The sequence below is a fragment of the Dendropsophus ebraccatus genome, chromosome 12 (genome assembly GCF_027789765.1).
Source record: "Dendropsophus ebraccatus isolate aDenEbr1 chromosome 12, aDenEbr1.pat, whole genome shotgun sequence".
NCBI lineage: Eukaryota > Metazoa > Chordata > Amphibia > Anura > Hylidae > Dendropsophus > Dendropsophus ebraccatus.
Genome location: NC_091465.1, coordinates 44,174,343 through 44,199,060, shown reverse-complemented (window position 1 = coordinate 44,199,060; position 24,718 = coordinate 44,174,343). Strand labels below are relative to the sequence as shown.

General features: G+C 42.5%; 2 protein-coding genes across 2 annotated transcripts in view; both read left to right on the top strand.

Moving 5' to 3' along the window:
- The window catches only part of LOC138768704 (vomeronasal type-2 receptor 26-like), a 97,140-nt gene that overhangs the window by 5,632 nt on the left and 66,790 nt on the right, over nucleotides 1-24,718 (top strand). The window lies entirely within an intron of this gene.
- On the top strand, nucleotides 1,700-24,424 carry LOC138769892 (extracellular calcium-sensing receptor-like). Its single transcript, XM_069948628.1, has 5 exons — nucleotides 1,700-2,113; nucleotides 5,286-6,092; nucleotides 11,824-12,048; nucleotides 16,834-16,957; nucleotides 23,493-24,424. Exons 1-5 carry the CDS (start codon nucleotides 1,700-1,702, stop codon nucleotides 24,422-24,424), a joined length of 2,502 nt encoding a protein of 833 aa, XP_069804729.1.

Here is a 24,718-nt window from a genome sequence, read left to right as displayed (position 1 = left end):
GAGAAATCAACGCATTCATCAGGACCCAACACTAGATGCAGTAGACTTCGCTAACATTGATACATTATCCTCCCTCCTCAATGAACAGAATAGGGCTCCGGGGGCGGGTCCCTTCACCGACCTTAGACCCAAAAGCACCAGAATGCCACCAGTGGGGGACCATGATGTCATTGATGCATTTATACAGGTCGTCACACAGGCCATTGAACAACTGGACACAGGCCCCCCGAATGTCGGACACAATTTGATGAAAGGAAGGCCCTGGTTTCTCTAGAAAAGGACAGGTCCCTGGTCATCAAACCCTCTGACAAGGGGGGAAATTTGGTGATTATGGACCATACTGATTACGTAACAATGTGTCAACAGGTTCTTAAGGATAGGTCTAATTACACACTACTACGGTCCGATCCTACCCCCCTCTTCCAGAAGGAGCTTAAAAATATTCTGGATCAAGCTAAGAGTAACAAACTCATTGATCAGAATGAGTTTAACTTTATGTATCCAGTTTCACCACAGGTGGCAACCTTTTATGGACTTCCAAAAGTCCATAAGGGATTGACACCCTTAAAGTGCCGCCCTATTGTTTCAGGTGTTGACAATCTAACCCAAAATGTGGGGATATATCTGGATAAAATTCTTAGGCCCTTCATACTTTCTTTACCACCTTACCTGCGTGATACCACGGATCTGTTGCTACGTACCCAGGATGTCACTCTTGAACAACATCACCTGCTATGCTCTATAGATGTAGAGGCCCTATATAGTTCTATCCACCATGAATTAGGACTAAAGGCAGTGGGGCACTTTCTAAGCAGCAGAAGTGTCCATGATAGACCACATAATGTGTTGATTTTACAACTTCTGGAATTTGTTTTGACCAAGAACTATTTTCTATTCACCTCCCACATCTTCCACCAGCTCAGGGGCACTGCAATGGGCGCCCCCGTGGCGCCCACCTATGCAAATCTGTTCCTGGGCTGGTGGGAGGAGGCCATAGTCTTTGGTGATCACCTACTAGAATACCAGCAGCACATTCAATTGTGGGCTAGGTATATCGACGATGTCGCAGTGATCTGGCCGGGTACGCGTAGACAGTTTGTGGAATTTATGCAGTGTCTTAACACCAACAATATTGGGATGAAGTTCACCTACGAAATCCAGGAACAAGAATTATGTTTTCTGGATGTAACCCTAAGAAAAGGGGTAGATGGCAGGCTTACTACTGCCATCTATCGTAAACCCACAGCAGGTAACTGTCTGTTGCGTTGGGATAGTTACCATCCGCAACCACTCCGCCGAGGTATCCCGAAGGGACAATACCTTAGGGCCCGACGTAATTGCTCCTCCCCAGATGCATTTAAACAGGAAGCTGATGTTCTGTACAAACGATTCTGTGACCGTGAATACCCTGACCATGTACTCAAAACCGCATATAAGGAAGCCAAAAAACGGGATAGACGGACTTTACTAGTGCCTAAAGACAGACCAATGGATGATATTTCCAAGACAAGAATCATAGGGACCTATGATTCATCGGCACCCCATATTAGGGATATCCTGTATCGTTTCTGGCCGATTCTTAAATCTGACCCTGTGGTATCTCAACTAGTGGATGAGAGACCGGCGATCACCTACAGACGGGGTAAAAAATCTAGGTGACCGCCTGGTGCACAGTCACTATTCCCCTCCGTCCACACATATGTGGCTTAGACAAGCCCGGGCGGTGGGGACATGTAGGTGTGGGTCTTGCAAGGCCTGCAAGTACATACTACCGGCACGTTCCTTCAGCGGGACGGATGGTAAGAATTACACCAACCGGGAGTTTGCCAACTGTAGGACCACAGGTGTCATATACTTGGCAAGTTGCCCTTGCCCCCTCCAGTACGTCGGGAAAACGAAACGGGAACTACGACGACGAATATTGGAACATGTAGGAGATATTTCACATAGCCGTGATAAACCTCTTGCTAAACATATGCGACAAGTTCACCCGGACAACCCCTGGGCCGTCAAGTTTCAGGTGGTTGAGGTGTTACGACCCTCACCTAGGGGGGGTGACCTGGATAAATGCCTCCTCCAAAAAGAGACCCAATGGATCTATAGACTTGGTACTGTGAGTCCAAGGGGTCTCAATGAAGCACTTGTGTTTTCATCTTTTATTGTTTAAATGCCCTCATTTGTTTGCTCGTGGTGACGGTTTTTAGGTATCGACCCCATACTGCGGATGGTCAATTGGGGTATCAACTCGGGACCCCAATTTTTGATAACTATGTATGGTTACCTGTCCACCCATTGCTCCTAATATACTACTTGCTTATGCCTTAGATCTTTGTGTTTTTTACACTTTCCCCATATCATACTATCTATTGGTTTATTTACTGGTCCGGAGGGGTAATACTGGCATTTATCATAATGCTCCGTTATCTATACCATGATGTGCTGTTTTCTATATTGGTATGCTAATATCTTGGTACCCTCTATCTATATACTGTTAATTTTGAGCATGGCCTATGTATACAGATGTTTTCTATCTAGTCCCGCATAAATTTCCTGGGTGGAACGCATTATGCGCTCCACTCTCTACCGTATCTCTCCGCCTACGATGTGACTCACTTCCGCCGTTTGGAACACATATGCGTTCCAAGGACCGGAAGTGGTCGGCGATTTTCCCACATTGCATCTGCCGACAGCAGGGATTATATTTGGCACTCGACTGCTGCCCGGTATTTAATTTTTAGGCGTTCTGTTATCCCAATCAGCATATCTGATGGGTATTTGGCCAGGGTTTGAATCAAGTTCGGTTATCACGTGACCGTATCGTCACATGACCCGGGACCCGGAAGTAATAGCGCAACAGCCGGTATAAGAGTCCGGCACTATCACGAGCCAGTATCTCCCTCTCATCATGGGGTGATCATGGATTCTCGTGGTAACCATCATGTCTATCGGCACTACTACTCTACCCAGCATCTGTTTAGCTAAGTATAACCAGTCTGCTTTATCAAGTTAAATGTATATGGGGTGGTCTACCTGATCTTTGTCACCGCACCTATTTTGAGCGATTTATTGTATTATTGTGTTTTACCATTTTGAAAGAGGTCCATAAGAATTCTTTGTAATGAGAGGACATTTTTACAGCAGGAATCTGTTTAAGCACATCCTCTGGAGTGCTATGTGTGTTCCCTGATGAATCCGTCCACAATTGGGACGGTTGAAACGCGTCGGAACAAGTACAGTTTATGAAATATGTGCTGTACCTGTATATAAGCGGGGGTCCCGGCCTGTGATTGGCTGAGTGCTCCGTCAGCTGACAGGACATTCTGAAACTAGAGCACGCGGGACCCGGGGAGGAGGACGGAGCGGAGCAGAAGACCTGACAGGTAATGTATGCTGCTGCTGCTTCTCAAATTGTCGGTCGCCCGCCGTGCACCGCTATTCAACCGTAGCCATGCGCGGTGGGGGAACGATGATTTTAGGTCTGGCCCTAAATGAACGATCAGCCGATGACACAATCATCGGCTGATCGCTCTCTCTAATTCACAGAGCGATAATCGGCCGAATGGGGCCGATCCGGCCTATTATTGTTACTGTGTAATAGGGTCCTAAGAGTTGCGACAATTGGTAAATCCAATATAGAGACATACTGTACTATTTTAATTTCATTAGTCCTCATCACACACCAGACTCTGCATATCGGATGTTCGACGAATACTCCCCTCTCTGCTTAAACTATGGGTGGAACGCCCAGCAAAGGGGGAATACCTGGCTACATTGGGAAAAACTGGTAGATATCAATCACATCTCCTTGGATTCAGCATCTCCTCGGATCCAGTAGCTCCCGACACAAGAACCTGCCGCATATCCCAAAGAGAGCTCCCGCTGAGATACCTACCAACAGGGAAAGCTGTTACTCCATCCATATGCTCCTCACTTTCTACGGCCTTAGATACCGGGAATATACAGCCAGGGGACTGGTGAGATGTAGACATCCACCAGTTTTATATACCATTTATACAAATTTTTGTGGTAACTGATCATCATCAACCGTCACAATACCTACCACAATATATAAGTAGAGGACCAAATATCAAATCATCATAAGCACAGTAGTCCATTATCAGCGACTTGCAAGGGCCCTGCAACGCCGCCAAAGGATAAAACCATGTACTTTGCATGAATACCTCAAAGACTATATTCGGATGTTTTTTACGATACGCATGTGTTTAAGGCACGCCTGTTTTTAACCATATTTCTTTTGCTATATATGATTATTATTCTTGTTCTTCTTTATTGTATTATCATGTTATCATAACAATTATAAATGATGTCACATATTCCAGTAAACATCTATCAGTATATACTTCAGTAAACATTATTATTTCAATCAATACCAAATATTATTGCTTTTAGTCATCTTAATGGAGTTTTGCTAGAGAGCCTACTACTAGAGATGAGTGAACCTCGAGTATGCTCGAGTCCATCCGAACCCGAACTTTCGGCATTTGATTAGCGGTGGCTGCTGAAGTTGGATAAAGCCCTAAGGCTATGTGGAAAACATGGATATAGTCATTGGCTGTATCCATGTTTTCCAGACAACCTTAGAGTTTTATCCAACTTCAGCAGCCACCGCTAATCAAATGCCGATCGTTTGGGTTTGGATGGACTCGAACCCGAACCCGGTTCGCTCATCTCTACCTACTACTAATACACATATTTACAGGTTATTTGGTGCCAACCAAGTAGTGCACTCGAAATACACCTATACCACCATTTACACTATTAAGTTGAGTTCTTACTATCCCAGATATTTATGTGTATGTTATACTGGACTGCCGGAGTGTTATGTACTGTAAACTGCCATCGCTGCTATTCCTAATAAAAACAGGCAATACAACAGGGAAAAAATGTGAAACTGGATAAAATTTCTTTTAACATCTAGAGAGAACATAGAAAGACAGAAAGTCAAAAGAAAGACTTGGAGGAGTTGGATATTGGAGCAGAAAGTGAAAATGAATAGGTGGGAAAAGTCATTAATAAGGATTAAAAAATGAGAAATTGGATGGAAAAAGTAGAAAATAGGATAAGTGTGGTGAGGATACTCGGTTATTGACCTAGAAAATAGATATTGAAAGAAAAATCATAGGGTTGCTGGAGAGGGCGGAAAAGAAAGACATAGGGGGAGATTTATCAAACCGGTGTAAACACGTCTATCAAGTTCAGTCAATAATAATTCATAAGCTGAAATATCACGCTCTCTTGCCTTAATAGGATTCTCATTTTTTTAGGTGAGTTATGGAGCTCAGAATTTAGATTTAAATGATAAAATTAAATACCCATCTTTGCTCCGGACTGTACCAAATGAACAGAATCAGTTTGATGGATTTGTACAGCTCCTCAACCGGTTTGGCTGGACGTGGGTAGGAATTATCACTACCGATGATGAAAATAATGTTCAAGCTAGTAGTGAGTTAAAAAAACAGCTCCTTCAAAATGAAATTTGTATAGAATACTTTCAAATTATGTCAAATTCGTATCTTGTCAGTTTGAGTAAAACTTTGGATATTATCAAAAAGTCATCTGCCAATGTTGTCATTATTTTCTCTACATTTAATCCATTTGTTAATTTGATGTACACAATGACATTGACTTCTATGTCTGGAAAAGTCTGGATTTTACCAGCAACACTTTCCATTAATCAGGAGACATATTTAGATGTGCTCAATGGCTCCCTTATGTTTACAGTTCAAAAAGGTGAAATTCCAGGCTTGAAAGAGTATATTTCTAGTGCTAATCCATCCTCGTTTCTAGATGATATATTCACTGCATTGGTGTGGTATGATGCATTTTGGTGTTTACCTGCAAATGACACCATTTACAGAAATATTATAGGTACGACTAGAAATTGCACTGGAAAAGAAACGTTATTAAGCTATGGGTCAAACTTTGATCTTAAGAATTTTAGGCTAACGTATGCTGTTTACAGAGCTACATACGCCATTGCACATGGATTGCACAACTGGTTAATGAGTTCAAGCAGCAATACAAAGAATGATTACAAATCGTATTTTCAAAAAACATTCCAGGTATCACAGGTACAGTCATTCTTTTTTATTGAAAAAATATCCAGTTACAAAAGTTTGTCTTATTAGGGCTTATTATTACTACATTTACTTTACATAATTATTTGTTAGGGTATGTGCACGCTAAGGGTATGTTCACACTGAGGAACACTCATGGAAATTCCGCCCGTAAAAAATGAACATTGTGAATGTACATTGGCTTTAATTGGCTTTCTGCTTCTTGGTTCACACTACAGAATTTCCAAGTTGAAAATTCCCCCGCAGATCTGCTTTTTGCCTAAAGAATTCACATGTCAATTCTTTGGGTGCATTTTGCTAGAGGAATCCTACAGAAGTCAATGAGCTTGAATTCTTCTTGAAATTCTGCTTGAATTCCTTCTTGTAATTCTGCTTGAATTCCTTCTTGTAATTCTGCTTGAATTCCTTCTTGTAATTCTGCTTGAATTCCTTCTTGTAATTCTGCTCCTATTTTACCAGAAATGAATAGGTGAGGAATTTCAAGCAGAAAACTTTCCTCTTGAATTTCTCGCTGAATACTCTATTTCCCTCAGGAATAGGCAAGGAATTGAAGAGGAATCCGCTCTTAATTTCTGCTTGAAATTCCTCCCGTAAAATATGAACAGAGCAATGTCCCATTGTGAACTTTTTGTTTTCCATAAGTTTTACCCACAAGTGTTGTAATTTCTTCATGAGTGTGTGTCAACAAAAATGCCTTTGTTTAGGCCGGGAGATTGTCTAGAGGTGGGGTTTATGCTTCTCCGTTAGCTTGGCACTATCTAGGGCCATCTTAGTATGTACACATCTATAAGCCTGATTTCCAGACAGGCTGCTGTGCTTCCCAAAACATCACAGCAGAGGCAAATGTAAGAAGGCTACAGCCTCAACAGCTCACTGTGCCAGCCCTGCGAGTCAATCAGGCTCATTGTGCAGGGTAACTGATTTCATTGGTAGGATTTTGTTGGTATGATTTCATTAACCCCTTGAAGACCGAGCCCATTGATGCACCGATGTCCCGGCCAAATTAATGCAATGTTCCTCCCCACCTTCTAAGAGCCATAGTGCTTTTATTTTTCCACCTACAGGGCTGGTTGGGGTGTCATTTTTTGCACCATGATCTCTAGTTTTTAGTAATATTATATTGATGTAACAGAAAAATTTTGATTGCTTCTTATTAACTTTTTTCTGATATATAATTTTTAACCCCTAGACGAACCTGGACGCACAGGTACGTCCAGGGCCGCATACGGTTGTTCAGAGCGAGGGTGCGGGGCGGCCACACTTTGAACCGCCGCAGTCCCGGGTGCCGCATGTAGCCCGGGACCGCGGCTATTAGCGGGCACGATCCAATCGCCGTGCCCGCTAATTAAGTAATCGGATGCAGCTGTCAAAGTTGATAGCTGCATCCGATTATCTTATGCAGCCCTTCCTTGGTGTCTAGTGGGGTGGATTGCTCCTCCGGGACGTTGTCCCGGAGGGGCGATCCACGTGTTCATCTCGGGCCGGGGTCTGCGCCGTAATGGCGCTGATCCCGGCTCGGCACTCGATTGCTTCCAGCTGCAGCACCCGGAAGCAATCGAGTGCCTATATCATTGATCTATGCTGTATAACTATACAGCATAGATCTTAATGAGAGATCAGTGTGCTTATACTAGAAGTCCCCCAGGGGGGCTTCTGGTTTAAGTGTAAAAAAAAAAATAATATGTTGTTGTTAATAAAAAGCCCCCTCCCCTAATAAAAGTCAGAATCACCCCCCTTTTCCCATGTTAAAATAAAAATAAATAAACATGTTTTGCATCGCCACGTGCGTAATCGCCCAAACTAATAATTAATCACATTCCTGATCTCACACGGTAAACAGCGTAAGCGCCAATAAATCCCAAAGTGCAAAATTGTGCATTTTTGGTCGCAAGAAATCCAGAAAAGTTGTAATAAAAAGCGATCAAAAAGTCGCATATGCGCAATCAAGGTATCGATAGAAAGTAAACATCATAACGCAAAAAAAGACACCTCACACAGCCCCATAGACCAAAGGATAACAGCGCTATAAGCCTGGGAATAGAGCGATTTTAAGGAACAAATATTTGTTAGCAATGGTTTGAATTTTTTACAAGCCATCACATAATATAAAAGTTATACATGTTACATATCATTGTAATTGTTACAACTTTAGGAACATATATAAAAAGTCAGTTTTACCCCAGGGCAAACGTTGAAAAATAAATACCCTCCAAATAAAAGAAATGCGTGTGTTTTTTTTTTTTCAATTTCACCCTACATTTTTTTTCTCCTTTTGCAGTGTACTTTATGAAAAAATTCAGCCTGTCATTGCAAAGTACTCGTAGTGGCGCAAAAAATAAGGGCTCATGTGGGTTTCTAGGTGAAAAAAATGCAAGTGCTATGGCCTTTCAAGGAGGAAAAAACGAAAACGCAAAAAATAAAAATTGGCCTGGTCCTCTAAGGGTTAAAAATCAGCAATCCTGGTGTTTTTTTTCCCGTTTACGGCATTCACCGCACCAGAAGAATAATGTTATATTTTAATAGATCGGACAATTCCACACGCTACGATATATAATGTTTGTTATTTATTTTTTTATATTTTTATTTTTGTAATGGGCAAGGAAGTATATTAAACTTCTATTGGGGAGGGGGGGTTATAAAGGTTTTTTTTAATACTTTAAAAAACTTTTTTTATTACACTTAAAAAAAAAAAAACACTTATATTGCACAGTAAAACATGCAATCATTAGATTGCATATACTGTTCTATGCCATAGCATAGCATAGATCAGTGTTATCGGCGATCTATGCATAGAGCCTGTCTGAGAACAGACTCTATCCATAGATGGCCAATCCTACAGGACGGAGGTAAGAGGATTACCCCCGCTCGTCGGTACAAGCGATGAGCGGGGGTAATGTGTCTTTTAATTTCTCTTTTGTAATGTGAAAACCTGTTAAAAATTTTAGTTAATCAGTATCACAGTTTTGTTCATACATTTTAAAAGAGACAGTATAAAAATAGAGGAAACTGTTAGGTTGAAAAACATGCATAAACTATAAAATATACAGTAGTCGTGGCCCCTGGCAATAGGGCAAGAACCCACAAATGTGGGTTGGCCACATGTATTGTCAGTGGTGTGTAATATTTCTTTGCAAAAAGATGTGTGACAGTGTCTAAAAACAGTATTGCTGGCACATAAAAGAAAAAAAATACCCAGATGGCTCGGTTCACACACTGTCTTTTTTTGGTTGTGTGATGGCCATTTTTTTTGGACGTCTGCCATTTTGAGGCCAATTAATGTGCGCTATTTTGAAATCCCGGACAATAATTGGCCTCAAAATGACGGCAGTCCACAAAGACGTCAAAAAATACAATTTGTGAACCTAACCCAATACAGGACACGGTTGCAATCGCCACTTGCATGCAGGCTGTCATACAAGCTTGCCTTGTACACACCTGAGCTCACTTCATATCACGTAGGGTCCGGCTGTTATCAGCAGCCAGGTCCTCACTGTTAATGGCGGGCCGCCACTATCGTGCATCGGCCTGCCATTAACTTCTGCAGTGCCGCGATTTTACAATACTTACAATTTACACTTACAACAGTGACAGGAGCTGCACTGTCTGATCAGGACCCCCGCAGTGTGACTGCGGGGGTTCCGATCGTTGTGACTGACGGAGGTTACTTACCTTCCTCACAGCAGTTAGATCGGCGATCAGTGTATAGAGCAGGCTTTATGCAATAATGCTAGATGCTATGGCATAGCAATGATCAGTGTTAGTAATCAAATGTAAAAGTGTAAAAAGTGAAAATAAATTTTTTAAAAAAAGTTTTAAAGAACATGCCATAGCCCCTCCCCCAATAAAAGTTTAAATCACCCCCTTTCCAATTTTATAAATAAAAACATATAAAAATTAATAAATAAAGGTGTTATATACCGTAGCGTGTGTAATTGTCCAATGTATTAAAATTAATACAAAAATGAATGGTCTAAACGAAAAGCAGTAAAAATGCCAGGATTGATGATTTTTTATCACACAAATATGGTACAAATAAACTAGGGATCATGGCGCAAGAAATTATGCCCCATAGGTGAAAAACGAAAGTGTTATTGGGGTCATAATAGGGGCCATTTTAATCATACCTATTTGCAAAAAAAGTTTCTGTTAAAAAGACTGTAAAACATTAAAACATTAGAAAAGCTATATAAACTGCATATCTCTGTATTCAGACTGACTAGAATGAAGACATCATGTCAGTTTTACCGTAAGGTGCATTATGTAGACACAGAACCCCCCAAAATTTGCAGAATTTTACTTTTTCCCAATTTCACTCCATAAATGATATTTTGGGGGTTTCGTCATTGATTTTATGGTAGATTAAAAGGCGCCATTACAAAGGACACCTGTTCCTGAAAAAAAAAAAAAGCCCTCACTTGGCCCTATAGATGGAGAAATAAAACTTTTAGAAGTTGAGGATGAAAAACAACAAAACTGAAAATTGGCGCCATCCTTAAGATTATTTTGGGCTCTGTGCTTAAGGGGTTAAAAGCCTTTCTAAGACTTTGTAAAAATAGGCGCAAATAACTGCCATTGTTGCAAAACAACAGGAGTTATTAATAATCATGATCATTATTTTTACATTGTGGGAAGTGGAACATAGCCTAAAGCTGATTTTACATATTAGAAAATGAAAAAAAAAAAAAAAGGGGCAAATCAGAAAATTTTCGATCCTCAGGTTAATAAATCTGTAAATCTGGGCCAAGGACACTGTGCATTTTGAGCCCTGGCAGAACCAGACTCTCTCAATAGTCCCTCCAATATGGCTATTTTGTAGCCAGACAAAGGCATTGTGAGGTTTAGCGCACTGAATGGGGCTTACTACAATTCACTATGAGCATGCATGCTTATGGTGCGGAGTGGACATTATCTGGCATAGAGGGGCCAGATGCGAATGAATTTATGTGCCCACGCTTGTTGTGCAAATAAATTTTCACATCAGGCCCCTTTACACCTATTGCACCAGAGGGGCGGATATGAGGTGGAGAGGGGGTGCAGCTCTGTGTCCGCTCAGTGTACAAATTTTACACTGAAAAATGTTAAAGAAACCTATGCCAGCTCCAAGCTATCAGTAGGTTTCACTACGTGCTCACACTGGCGCACATGGGATTTATGTAGAGGCAGTGCACCTCTACATAAATCTATGAGGCACTGGCTCTGCGGGGACGTTTTTAAGCCCAGCGCAAAAAAAAAAGCCAGATGTAATAAATGTCCTCCTATGTATTTGCTATGTGCTTTGAATGCAATGCAATTGTGGCTGCTGTTTTGGTTGCATTACCTGAAATGAATTCCAAAATATTTAGCAATTTCAGGTTGAATTTGATTTGAAATGCTACTTCTTGCAGGACATACAGCAGCTGATAAGTACTGAAAGACTTGACATTTTTTTTATGGAAATCCTTTTCTTTGTAATTTTCTAAAACCAATTGATTTGAAAAGAGTACCTCTTTAAAATAATAAAATTAGTATACATAGGGGGAGATTTATCAAACATGGTGTAACGTGAAACTGGCTCAGTTGCCCCTAGCAACCAATCAGATTCCACCTTTCATTCCTCACAGACTGGTGGAAGGGGGAATCTGATTGGTTGCTAGGGGCAACTGAGCCAGTTTCACTTTACACCATGTTTGATAAATCTCCCCCATAATCTATTAAGTCATACTTAGAGATGTTGTTACTTTTTCAGCTTAACAAATTCCTAAAAAGTGTGAATTTCAATACAAATTCGGGTGAAAATTTCTTTTTCGACAATGGAGAAATTCCTGGGAAATATGATATTTTGAACTGGTTAATGACTCCTGATAATACAATTCAGATTAATCAAATTGGAACCTATACCAAATCTGCTCCTCTTGGGAAACAGTTGAATTTGAATGAAAGTGCGATCCAATGGCATAAAAGTTTCAAAAAGGTAATTATACAGCGTAAAATAACCACGCCACCTCTCTCCATGTTCACTCTGGAGCTCAGGCATTCATGATATACAATTTAAACCATACCTAATATTTTTATTTTTAAAGAAATCAACAGGGGTTGTGACTACAAGCAGTTTTGCAATATATTTACTTTATTTTTTGTTATCTATGTTTTAATCAGTGTTATACATATGGAAAACCTGTGGTCCATATCAAATGAGACTAAACACGAAGTCCAAGTCCTTTGCGCACTCACACAAGAAAAGACACCTGCTCATCATGCAGGTTGTATATTAACTTAGGCCAATTATATTATTTATTAACTTTTTCTAATTATATTAACTATACCAGGAGACAGTGCTCTTTGTTATGCAACAATTCAGTTAGTATAATGTCACTGTGTGATTACAGAGGTTTTGGTGCTGTGGGATAGGAGAGCTGACCATACAATGCGAGCACCCCCAGGATTCTCTGCTAATGAATGTGGATGTGTAGTAGCTGTACACATAAACAGTGAAAAGATACACCTAGTGGCCATTGATTTAAAGGGGTTATCCAGCGCTACAAAAACATGGTCACTTTCTTCCAGAGACAGCATCACTCTTGTCTCCAGTTCAGGTGTGGTTTGTAATTAAGCTCCATTCACTTGGAACTGAGTCACAAAACCAACAACCGAACTGGAGACAAGAGTGATGCTGTCTCTGTAAGAAAGTGGCCATGTTTTTGTAGCTCTGTATGACCCCTTTATTGTAAAACTGCTTGAGATGACAACCCCTGTTGATTTCTTTAAGGGTACGTTCACATGTACCTGATCCGCAGCAGATATTATCTAAATAACTGAACACAGCATCAAATCTGCACCATCAAATCTGTTGCAGATCTGCTGCAGATCCTGTACGTGTGAATGCACCCTAAGGCTGGGTTCACACTATGTATATTTGAGGCTGTATTTGGTCCTCATGTCAGGTCCTCATAGCAACCAAAACCAGGAGTGGATTGAAAACACAGAAAGGATCTGTTCACAAAATGTTGAAATTGAGTGGATGGCCGCCATATAACAGTAAATAACGGCCATTATTTCAATACCACAGCCGTTGTTTTAAAATAACAGCAAATATTTGCCATTAAATGATGGCCATCCACTCAATTACAACATTATGTGAACAGAGCCTTTCTGTGTTTTCAATCCACTCCTGGTTTTGGTTGCTATACAGCCTCACAAATACAGCCTCAAATATACATAGTGTGAACCCAGCTTAAGGGTGTGTTCACACGTACAGTATCTGCAGGAGATCTGCAACAAATTTGATGGCGCAGAATTGATTTGCTTTGAATCTGCAGCTTCAAATCTGCGCCATCAAATCTGCTGCAGATCCTGTACATGTGAACGCACCCTAAAAGTAAAATTCCACTACAGTGCTTCTATTACATGTACATAATGCCTTGTAATTTTTTACATGTCATGTTATTCAGACATGACTGGCCATCAGGTATGAATGCCAGCAATTCACTGCAGACAAGGTTAGTACACAGACTGTAACTGCACTCTCACCAGACTATGCTGTACACTGACGTGCTGAAGAATTCCTATCTGTAGTACAGGTCAGTGGAGGTGATCTCTAAAACTCTCACCCGCTTCATACTGTACTGATATAGTAGTGTGCTGTGAACATACCCTTTTAGCCTCAGCAATGGTTACTATGAAGCTTTCATAGGCTCCTAAACAGCTTTAAAGGGGAACCATCAGCAGGTTATGTGTAATCTGGTTTTATTGACAACCCTACAAAAATGGGAGGGGCTGATGTCAAGGCCAGCTTCGCACACAGGCTCAAAACCACAAGGCCTCGGGGAGCCTGGAGCTAACAAATTAGAGATAGAAACTCCTCTGAATCCATGAACGTGTGCCAAGGAAACCAAACTTTATCAAACTCTGCCAAGTTCTCTAAGTTCCCCTATCCACTCTGCAATTGGGAGTATAGTGGGTGTTCTCCAGTGTCGGGGGAATGACCACCGAATATGTAACATGTCTCCTGCCTTCATCAAGCATCACCAGCAGCGGCTTTGGGAAACATCTTATGCAAGGTGACTGGACAATAGTACCACCGTGAAATAATTTTATAATTTTTCTCCTTCGCTTTACCAGCCATGGAGATACCATGCGAAAGTTCGCAAATTTTCTGGAGAGACTGTTTGTCAAAAAAGGTGTTAAGATCACTCTCCCACCTATAAAAAAGGAAGCCCTGTCAGGGCTGGCAGTATTGACCAGAATCTGGTAGATAACCGAGATATAGTGCGGAATAGCAGAAGGTGCTACAACCAGGCTATCAAAATCAGTAAGTGTCAGTGTATAAGTACCCTTGGGAAGAGAGTCGGAATATATAAAGTCAATTGCCCGTATTCCAGCCAGGACAGCTGACGCCCTATAGACCGAGCTTGAACGGAAACCAGAGAAGAAATGACATCACCAGTCACGCAGTCCCGTATTCTAGGGCAAGCAGAACGATCTCACAGGAGAAATTTATGCATCTGCCATCCAGGCTGGAATGTCGGGTTTGGAAGAATTAAGGAAAGCGGCCCTGCGACTTTGGACAGACCATGTTTAGCAACCCATCTATCCCAGACATAGAGCATATGCGATATTAGGTAGGGGAGGTTTAAAAAAGCTTGGCTGTCCACAGGAGGTATCCACGGGAGAAGGGAGGGGTCAATATGACATAGGGAAAGTTCTAAATCAACCCATTTCTTTAAGCCCCTGTAGTGTACCCAGTCCAGGACTCCACACAATTTAATCCGGGTCTGCTCCTACCGCAAATGAATTTCGACATAGCCTTACGTAGAGTCTTGAAAAAGGCCACTGGCACCACAATGGGTACTGTCTGGAAAATGTACAATAGTTTAGGAAGGATGTCCATTTTTACAATAGCCATCCTTCCATACCATAAAGTCGGTTTTAAAAAATAGGAAGTCAGGTCCGAAAAGAGAGCTAAGGGCAGAAGGAATTTTAATTCCCAGGTAAACAAAGAAATCCTCATGCCATTGCCAAAGGAAACAAGGCTCTGACTGCACTGAATTCCTCTTGTGGAATGGAGATATTAAGACCCACTGTTATGGACAGGTTGACTTTAAAGTTACTAAGGTCTCCAAACCGTTGAAATGCCTGAAGGATAGAAGGAAGGGAAGTAACAGGAGAAGAAATATATAGCAGGAGATCATCCGCATGCAGTGCCAATTTGTGGCGGTCCTGCTCAATCATTGCGCCTTTAATTGCAGGACCTTGCTTGAGGGCCACCGCCAGGTGCTCCATCATCAAAACGTAAAGCATGGGAGACAAGGGACAACCCTGTCGTGCACCATTGTAAATCTCAATAGGACTGGAGAGCAAACCACAAGCTGACGGGCATGAGTACAAGGCCATTATTCTGTCCACAAGGTGTGGACCCATCAGCAGGTTAGAGGTATCTAACCTGCTGATAGTCCCCTCTAGTGCCTTGAGAAGGAAATTATGTATCTTACCGTCCTCCTCGGCGCCGGTCCCGGGTTATCAGTCGGTGTAATCTTTGAGCACTGTTAGGAGCACTGCCTCGCCCCACAGCCTTATCTGGACTGCCCGCTCCATTGATAATCAATGACAGCTCACAGTATTTTTAATCTCCTAATGCAAAATAATGTGGGTAGTTTCTGCATTATGATGAGTAGGCATGTCATGTGCTCCCTCCCTCCCCCTGCTGTCTCTGTCAGCAAGCTCACATTCACCCCTTCCAGCGCCACTGCCCGGAGAGGAGCAACGCTCCTCTCTTGGCTGTTAGTCTCATGGATGCGGCCTTCGGTGGGGAGTATGGAAGGGAGATTGGCTCCCTCTGTCTCTCCTCAGAGCTCTGCGAGTGCACATGGGCTCAAGGTAGCCATGGCAACAGAGAAACCCAGAGGCACCGGCCGGTTTCTCTGTTCCATGGCTACCTTGAGCACATGTGGCTTAAAAGCGAATTCTAGGTTGGGGAAATTTTTTTGCAGAGTGCCAGGGAAGGGGGAGACTGAAAGAAGTAACATGCTCTCACCTCCCCCACTTCAGCGCTGATGCCGGTATCCCGCAGCTCCGGTCCCAGAAGCTTCCTGGTAAGAGCGGGGACCTAGGACGTGACGTGCCAGGCCCACTTAGCAGGACTGAAACGTCACGTTCCAGGTCCCTACCCAGCTGTGGCCAGGACCGGAGCTGCAGGAGACATCAGTGCTGGAGTGGAGGAGGGGAAAGCATGTTACTTCTTCCATACTCCTCCTCCACGGCACTTTGCCAAAAATTACCCCAGCCCAGAGTTCTACTTTAAAAGGTGATCAGGCCCATGCATTGAGACTGAGTAAGGAGCCTGATCGCATAAGCTGTCAGTGTGTAACTGACAGCTCATATATAATACAGTACAGCACAGATTGTGTGTTGTGTTGTAATAGAGTCGCATCCTAGAGGGGCAGGGGTTTCCTCTCACTGGGGGCGGGCCAGCTATCCTTCAGTGCTTCAGCCCCGGCCGGTGCCCAGGAATAGAACGGCGCAGTACGCGGGGACCAAGCCTTGGCACAATCTTCCTACCCGTTCAATCCATGTGAATAACTTAAAACAAATGTACAAATGTAAACAGGTTGCAGAGACAAGGGGTTAATAAAAATAAAGACAAAGACTCACGCAACAAAGCTACTGTAGTTTTGAAATGCTTTCATTGATATCTATACTTAATTGATGTAATTCTCCAATTGTCATTTTATTACTTAAGTTTCTACTATGCTTTATTCAGGTTCCTCGTTCAGTGTGCAGTGAAAGTTGTCTTCCTGGATACAGAAAGGTACTTAGAAAATCAGAGCAAAAATGTTGCTATGATTGCATTCTATGTCCAGAAGGGGAGATCACCAATACCACAGGTAAGATCTGCATAGACTTGAATATTACTGACTACAAGCTAAATCTCACATGTTCCCTGTAAACACTACAAAACATTTGTTGTTGATTGTTCCACATCCAAACAGGAATTTGTTTTCATATTACATATACTGCCATCATTCAGATCAGTCTTTTGCCCAGTGGAGCTCACACTTTAATTTTCCTACCACAAACTTATGTATACAATTGGGCTTAAGTCATTCGAAGTGACCCAAAAACATAACCAGCACCGTTTTCAGCGCCGGGCGGGCAGGGTTGCTTCACGGGGCGCCGACAGCTAGTGGGGGCGCTGGGGGAACCCCCCTGCCCCTCACTCAGCAGTGCCACCCCTCCCCCGAGATGGCGCTCAGCCGGGCACCCATCACTTGCCCTGGCCAGGCACCAAGTGACCACCCCCCTGCAACCCTCTCTTCAACTACCCAACTTGCCGCCTGACTGTCCCCCAGGATCCTGCTCTTCACCTGCCCAGCCCGTCAACAGCGCCACCCAACCACTTGCTAGGGACCCGCTATTCACTTGCCCAGCTCGCCGCACTCATCCTCTCTCTCTCCAGCAGGCGCAGTAATATGACGTCACTGCGCCTGCTGGAGGGCCCCTTCCGCTCCTCCAGAACAAAAGAGAAGATCAGAAGATAGAGGGACCCCCTCCATGCCAGGATTAGGTGAGTAATAATAATATTTTTTTTGTGATTTACAATGGGAACAGAGCACAGGGCGGGATGTTTCTATGGGACAGAGCACAGGGGCACTATTACTATGGGGACAAAGCACAGGGGGGATTATTACTATGAGGCAGAGCAAAGGGGGATTATTGCTATGGGGACAAGGCACAGTGGGGATTATTACTATGGGTACAGCACAGGGGACAGTATGACTATGGGGCAGAGCACATGGGGATTATTACTATGGGGACAGAGCACATGGGGATTATTAATATGGGGACAAAGCACAGGGGGCATTATTACAATATGGTGGCACAGCAGAGGGCATTATTACTATATGGAGGGCACAGCAGGGGGCTTAATTATTTTATGGAGGGCACAGCAGAGCAGGGGACATTATTACTATATGGAGTGCACAGCAGGAGGCAATATTACTATAGGGAGGGCACATCAGGGGACATTATTACTATATTATTACAGCAGGGGGCTTAATTACTTTATGGAGGGCACAGCAGAGCAGTGGACAATATTACTATATGGAGTGCACAGCAGGAGGCAATATTACTATAGGGAGGCCACAGCAGTGAGCATTATTACTATATGGAAGCACAGCAGGGGGCATTATTATATAAGGGGCACAGCAGGGGATATTATTACTATATGTTGGCAAAGCAGGGGGCATTATTACTTTATAGAGGGCACAGCAGGAGGCTTTATTACTTTATGGAGGGCACAGCAGGGCAGGGGGCATTACTATTATAAGTGGGGGCACAGCAGAGCAGGGGACATTATTACTATATGGAGGCACAGCAGGGCATCCTACATACCAGGGGCAACCCACATACCTACTGACTTTACTGCACACAACACAAAAAAGGGGAAGGAAGTTGCTGGAAAAGTGCAGAGCCTAGGATGTTTGTCTGGCAGGTTCAGAAAAGATAAATATTGTTTCTGCAAGAAATCATCATGGTGGTCTTGACCAAATGGAGAGGAAAAGGAAAGCAATGCCTCAGGTCAAAAAAGATGTCACCTGTGAGTCACTGAATGAGAAAGGGGGGGGGGGGGGGGGGGCATTTTTATGAAGTTTCGCCCTGTAGTCAAAATTACCTAGAAACTGCCCAGAACATGACCAACACACAGAAGCACAGAGAGCACTAATAGTATATGTAGATGTTATTTTAAAAAATGTCAGCATATAATTGAAAGGGGTTAGAAAAGTCTTGACAGTGAGAAAGCTCCCAAAGCAAGATCTGTGTGAATCAACTATGGATGGGTGTGAAGTAGGGATGAGCGAACCGAACCGTTATGAACCAGTTTCATTACAAACTTTGGGAAAAGTTCGGTTCGGGGCCGAACCGAACTTTGAGAAAGTTTGTTACGAATCCGGTAAAAATAACAGTAACGACGCAAAATTGTACTTTTGTCACAGAATAGACCAGAATAGACCTACAGTATAATCCCTTGTATCCTGGTTTTCTGTAAATTAGTCTCAGATATACCAGGGTACTGCTAAATCAAAAATGTAATGTGCTGTCTATAAGTATTAACCAAGAATTAACCAAGAGGCATGAAAGCAACTTCAATGTTCAGCTTATAGAATTTATTAAGGGAAAATCAGTTCATACATTTACAATCAGGTTCAAAAAATAGAAGAACCCCATTTAGCCGCAACAAAAAGTTTTTTTTTTTTTAAAAAAAGTCCCATCACTGTCTGAGAAACGAAAAAAGTCCAAAAAAAAGGTCCCATCACTGTCCCAGAAACAAAAAAAAGTCCCATCACTGTCCCAGAAACAAAAAAAGTCCAAAAAAAGTCCCATCAGCTGTACCATCGGCTATCCCATCACTGCACAGTTGTGTAGAAAAATGTTGGCGACTCTTTGGGTATCTTGGTGTCCAAGACCGTGCACCCCAGTGCTGATGTCTGGTCCTTTAATTATGGGCAAGGGCAGTACATGTCTGTTACTGCCCATTGGGTCAACATTCCCCCAGAAGACCACCAGAAATTTAGCCCATTCTTGCCACTGTCACCTCCACGGTGCTTTAGGGGGCCAGTTCTTTGACTGCAGTCCAACCTGCCCCGGTGTCTTACCAACGATGTCAGGCCCGGCGCTCTCAGGCTGTCCTCCATTTTGTGAGCCTGGGTGAACGAAGCCACAGTGGGCAGGAGATATATGAATGGCTAAGCCAAGGTCAACTAACGGTGGGAAGTGTTGTAGCCCACAAAGGAAGGAACCTTTTCTCTGCAGTGCAACAGGGAGTCATACCACACATGTGATAAACCTCATAGTGCACAGGTTTCTTCGAACCAATTGATCCCTTTTGAGGACTCGACTGTGAGCAGGCATCAAGGACATCATCCCACTCGTCCGTATTCTGAAAAGTGTGGTATCCAACATTATCAGCGAGGAATCCCAGGCCACCACTCCAACACTGACCATCGTCCTCCAATAGTCTGTTCACAATCATACTGGCCTTGGTGCAATCAGGTACTGCCTCTTCCTCCTCAAATAGTCTGTTCCCAATCATATTTGGCTTGGTGCAATCAAGTGGTGCCGCCTCCTCCAATAGTCTCTTTTCAACCATACTAGGCTGTTTGCAATCAAGTGCTACTGCCTCCTCCTCCCCCTCCTCCACACTGGGTCCAATACAGTACTATTACTGCTGCTGGTTCCACTGTCAAATGTCTGTTTTCCACCCTACTGGGTCAAGGGACTTTGTGTCCTATGTCCCGTGTAATCACTAACACCTTGGCTAATTTTTTTTCACTATTTTTGCACTTTGATTTTTTTCCATTTTTTTCATTGTAATAGCAACTGCAACTAAACGAAACTATACCCTATCAGACTCCCACTATTGTAGCTGCAATTATTCAGCCGTTATTGCAAGGTTCGTTTTAGGTTCTTTTCAAAAGTTCGCTCATCCCGAATGTGAAGGTGTATAATTGGTGCTCCAGTTTATGGGATGACATGTTTTATTAGATAAGTTGCAATAAGGGGATATGATCTGTTTGGTCTGTATTTGCATAGGGTGTAATTAGGATTTTTTTTTAAATTCAGGTCTGGGGTTTGTATTAGCTTGGGGGTTCAGGTCTGTATTAGTTTAGGGGGTCTAGCCTGGCATATGTTTATTTAGGGGTCTGGTATGGGATCTGTATTTGTTTAGAGGGCCTGATTTGGTGTCTGTATGAACTGAAGTATCTGGTCTGGGGTTTTTAACTACTGTTTTATATATTCAGTGGGTAAAATAAGAATTTTATACACTGCCGATTTTGTATGTTTCCCCACCAACAAAGAATAGAGAAAAGTGTAATTTTTGTCGTGGGTACTGTACACTTCAACGGTTGGAGACAGGATATATTTAAAAAAAGTTAGCTTTTTTAAAATTATCGATTTGCATTTTATTGTATAAAGTAATTCATTTGATCACCTACAAACTAGCAACAAATCTGGCTCTCACAGACCTGTTAGTTTGAAAAACACCTCTTAACACACTCAATCAATCACACTCCAACCTTTCCACCATGGCCCAGACCAAGAAACTGTCTAAGAACACCAGGAACAAAAATGTAGACCTGCACAAAGCCTACAGGACAATAGGCAGGCAGCATGGTGAGGAGGCAACAATTTTGGTGCAATTATTAGAAAATAGAAGAAACACAAGATGACTGTCAATCTTCCTTGGTCTGGGAGGACCTGGTTTATGACCTTTATGACCTGGGAGCACAGTCTCAAAGATTACAGTTAGTCACACACTACACTGTCATGGATTTAAATCCTGCAGACATACAAGGTCCCTCTGCTCCCGCCAACACACTTCCAGGCCTATTTGAAGTTTGCCAATGACTATCTGGATGATCCAGAGGAGGCATGGGAGAAGGTCATGTGGCCAGATGAGACAGAAATATACTTTTTTGGTATTCACGCCACTCACCCTGTTTGGAGGAAGAAAAAGGATGAGTACAGCCACAAGAACAAAGTCCCAACCGTGAAGCATGGGGTGGAATCATCATACTTTGGGAGTGCTTTTCTGCAAAGGGAAATGGATAGCTGCACCATATTGAAGGAAGAATGGACATTTATTATGAGATTTTAGTCAATAACCTCCTTCCCTCAGTAAGACAATTGAAGATCGGTCTTAGCTGGGTCTTTCAGCATGGTAATGATAGAGTCAGATTTGATTGATAGCTTAGGAGAGATTAGGACTGGTGATGTCAAAAGTTACCACAAATGACGTTAATGCTTTACGGGGTTAAACACATCAGCCTCACATACAGAGAAATGGACTTGCAGATTGACACTGTGCGGCTGAAGGCTCAGGGCAGTGTGCACAACCTCGTGGTCCCAGACCCAGGTCCCGGTTACATCACAATTGACCCAATGAATTGGGTGAATAAACAAGAACCACTTTATTCACTTTATTTTTGGAGTGCTGCCTCTTTCTACTTTGTGTCAGCCTCACATACAGTATCCTTTGTAGTGTTGATATTAGATGTCATCTTACTAATCTGAATATCGACAACATTATACAGCTATTGGACATAGCATGCAGACATGGTTTCACCTGCATGTGATGATATACTTGCCCATTCCCGCCTCAGAAGGTATACATCCGAAATATAGAAATACAAAGGAATTTCACCCTATCCCCATGTGGCTTGTGACAGTAACGTCAGGATCCAGGACACCTGTCTTAGACAGGAGTTGCTGTTTGTTGCACCTATTAATCCCATGTAAATTGCAATAATAAAATTATAGGTACAATTCTAAACAAATTTAATTAATTAAAAAAAATTATTAGTTCATCGATATGATTCCTAATTTATACTATTTTATATATTATTGTATTTTACTTACTTTAAAGAAGAAGTCCAGCAAAAAGTTTTATTGAAGTATTGTATTTCCACCCTCAAAAGTTATAAAAATCACCAATATACACTTATTACGGGAAATGCTTATAAAGTGCTTTTTCCCCTGTACTTACTACTGCATCAAGGGTTCACTTCCTGGATAACATGGTGATGTCACTTCCTGGATAAAATGGTGATGTCACAACCCGACTCCCAGAGCTGTGCGGGCTGTGGCTGCTGGAGAGGATGATGGCAGGGGGACACTGAAGGACACAGGGCACTGGAGGGACATTAAGCATCCCCCTGCCATCATCCTCTCCAGCAGCCACAGCCCGCACAGCTCTGGGAGTCGGGTCGTGACATCACCATGTTATCCAGGAAGTGAGGCCTTGATTCAGTAGTAAGTGCAGGGAAAAAAGCACTTTATAAGCATTTCCCGTAATAAGTATATATTGGTGATTTGTATAACTTTTGGATGGCAATACAATACTTTAATAAAAATTTTGCTTGACTTCACCTTTAGGCTATGTTTACACTACGTAACAGACCGGCCGTTCCGTGACCCCGGCCGGGTCACGGAACCGCCGGTCTGTGCCCGGATCATTGCAGCCGGTACTTAAGTACCGGCTGGATGATCCGTCCGGCCACAGAGCTCTGATGCGGGCGCATCAGCGCACGCCCGCATCAGAGCTTCCCATAGCCCACAGCGAAGCAAGTGGCCGGAGCCGCTTGCTTCACTGTGTGAACTGACAGGTCTTTCTGCGGCCGTAATTCACTGAATTCCGGCCGCAGAAAACTGACATGTCAGTTTTTTCCGGCACCGCATACGATGTGTGTACGCTCCGGTCAGGATCCCATTACAAATTAGGCTATGTTACTCACCGCAAAACTACGGCCGTAGTTCTGCGGCGAGAACTACGGCCGTTGTTTTACGTAGTGTGAACATAGTCATAATATTACTTTCTATCTAATTATAATTTATTACTAAGATGTTTCTGTTTTTTACTAGATATGATGAACTGCATAACATGTTCAGAAAATGAATGGTCTAATGAGAAGAGAAACATGTGCATTTCCAGAACCATAGACTTTCTTTCTTATGACGATCCCCTTGGAGTGTCATTATGCTTTTTTGCCGTTCAGCTTTCTCTCCTTACTTTAGGAGTTCTTGCTATTTTTTTCAAGCACAAAGACACCCCTATAGTCAAAGCAAACAACAGAGATCTCAGTTATATTCTGCTTCTTTCTCTTACCTTATCTTTTCTTTGTTCTTTACTATTTATTGGTCGGCCAGATACAATAACATGTCATATTCAACAGGCGGCTTTTGCAATAGTCTTTACCATCGCCATTTCTTCCGTTTTAGCTAAAACTGTAACCGTCCTTGCCGCTTTTAACAATATAAAGCCTGGAAGTAAATCAAGAAGATGGATGAGTCCTCAAGCATCAATGTACTTAGTCTGTGTTTGCTCTATTGGGGAAATTATAATATGCGTGGTGGGATTTTTGATTAATCCACCATTTCCAGATTTTGATAGATCTGATAGATCTGCAAAAATGACGCTGCATTGTAATCAGGGGTCCGCTATAGTTTTTTATGTTGCCGTTGGTTATATGACAATGTTAGCCGTGCTAAGCTTTATAATTGCTTTTTTATCAAGAAAGCTGCCTGACAATTTTAATGAAGCTTCCCACATTACTTTTAGTATGTTAGTTTTCTGTTGTGTATGGATGACGTTTTTTCCTGCATATTTAAGCACTAAAGGGAAATATATGACGGCTGTTGAAATATTCGCCATTCTAGCCTCCAGTACTGGACTGCTGACTTGTATATTTTTACCTAAGTGTTATATTATTATAATAAGACCCGACCTGAATACTAAACAAAATGTCATTGGAAAAAAAGAAAAGTTTGGCAGTTACGCCATTGAGACAAAATAATAAAATAAAACTGCAAGGTATTTTTTCTGAATTTTGTTACATATAAAATTTTTACATTTTTGTTCACATGGTCACATGATCGCTGTCTCTCCTGTTGCCAGGCAAGCTGTAACACCTCATGTGTACCCCCATCCACCAACAACAGCTTTACCTCCCTGGCTTCCGCGGCTCCACTTGTATCTTATCGATCCGTCCTACTGTTTGGCTGGTTCCGGGTCCTGGGGCATTGCAGACAGCTTTGATTGGCGAAGCAGGCCTTCAACATTACCACACCAGCTCCAAAAATCGGCCGAA

Excerpts from the sequence above, each read along its gene's own strand:
- LOC138769892 (XM_069948628.1), top strand. The coding sequence starts at position 1,700 with ATGTGGCTTAGACAAGCCCGGGCGGTGGGGACATGTAGGTGTGGGTCT. Across the intron at positions 6,093-11,823 it reads AAACATTCCAGGTATCACAG|CTTAACAAATTCCTAAAAAG; the intron begins GTACAGTCATTC and ends TTACTTTTTCAG. Across the intron at positions 16,958-23,492 it reads GGAGATCACCAATACCACAG|ATATGATGAACTGCATAACA; the intron begins GTAAGATCTGCA and ends GTTTTTTACTAG.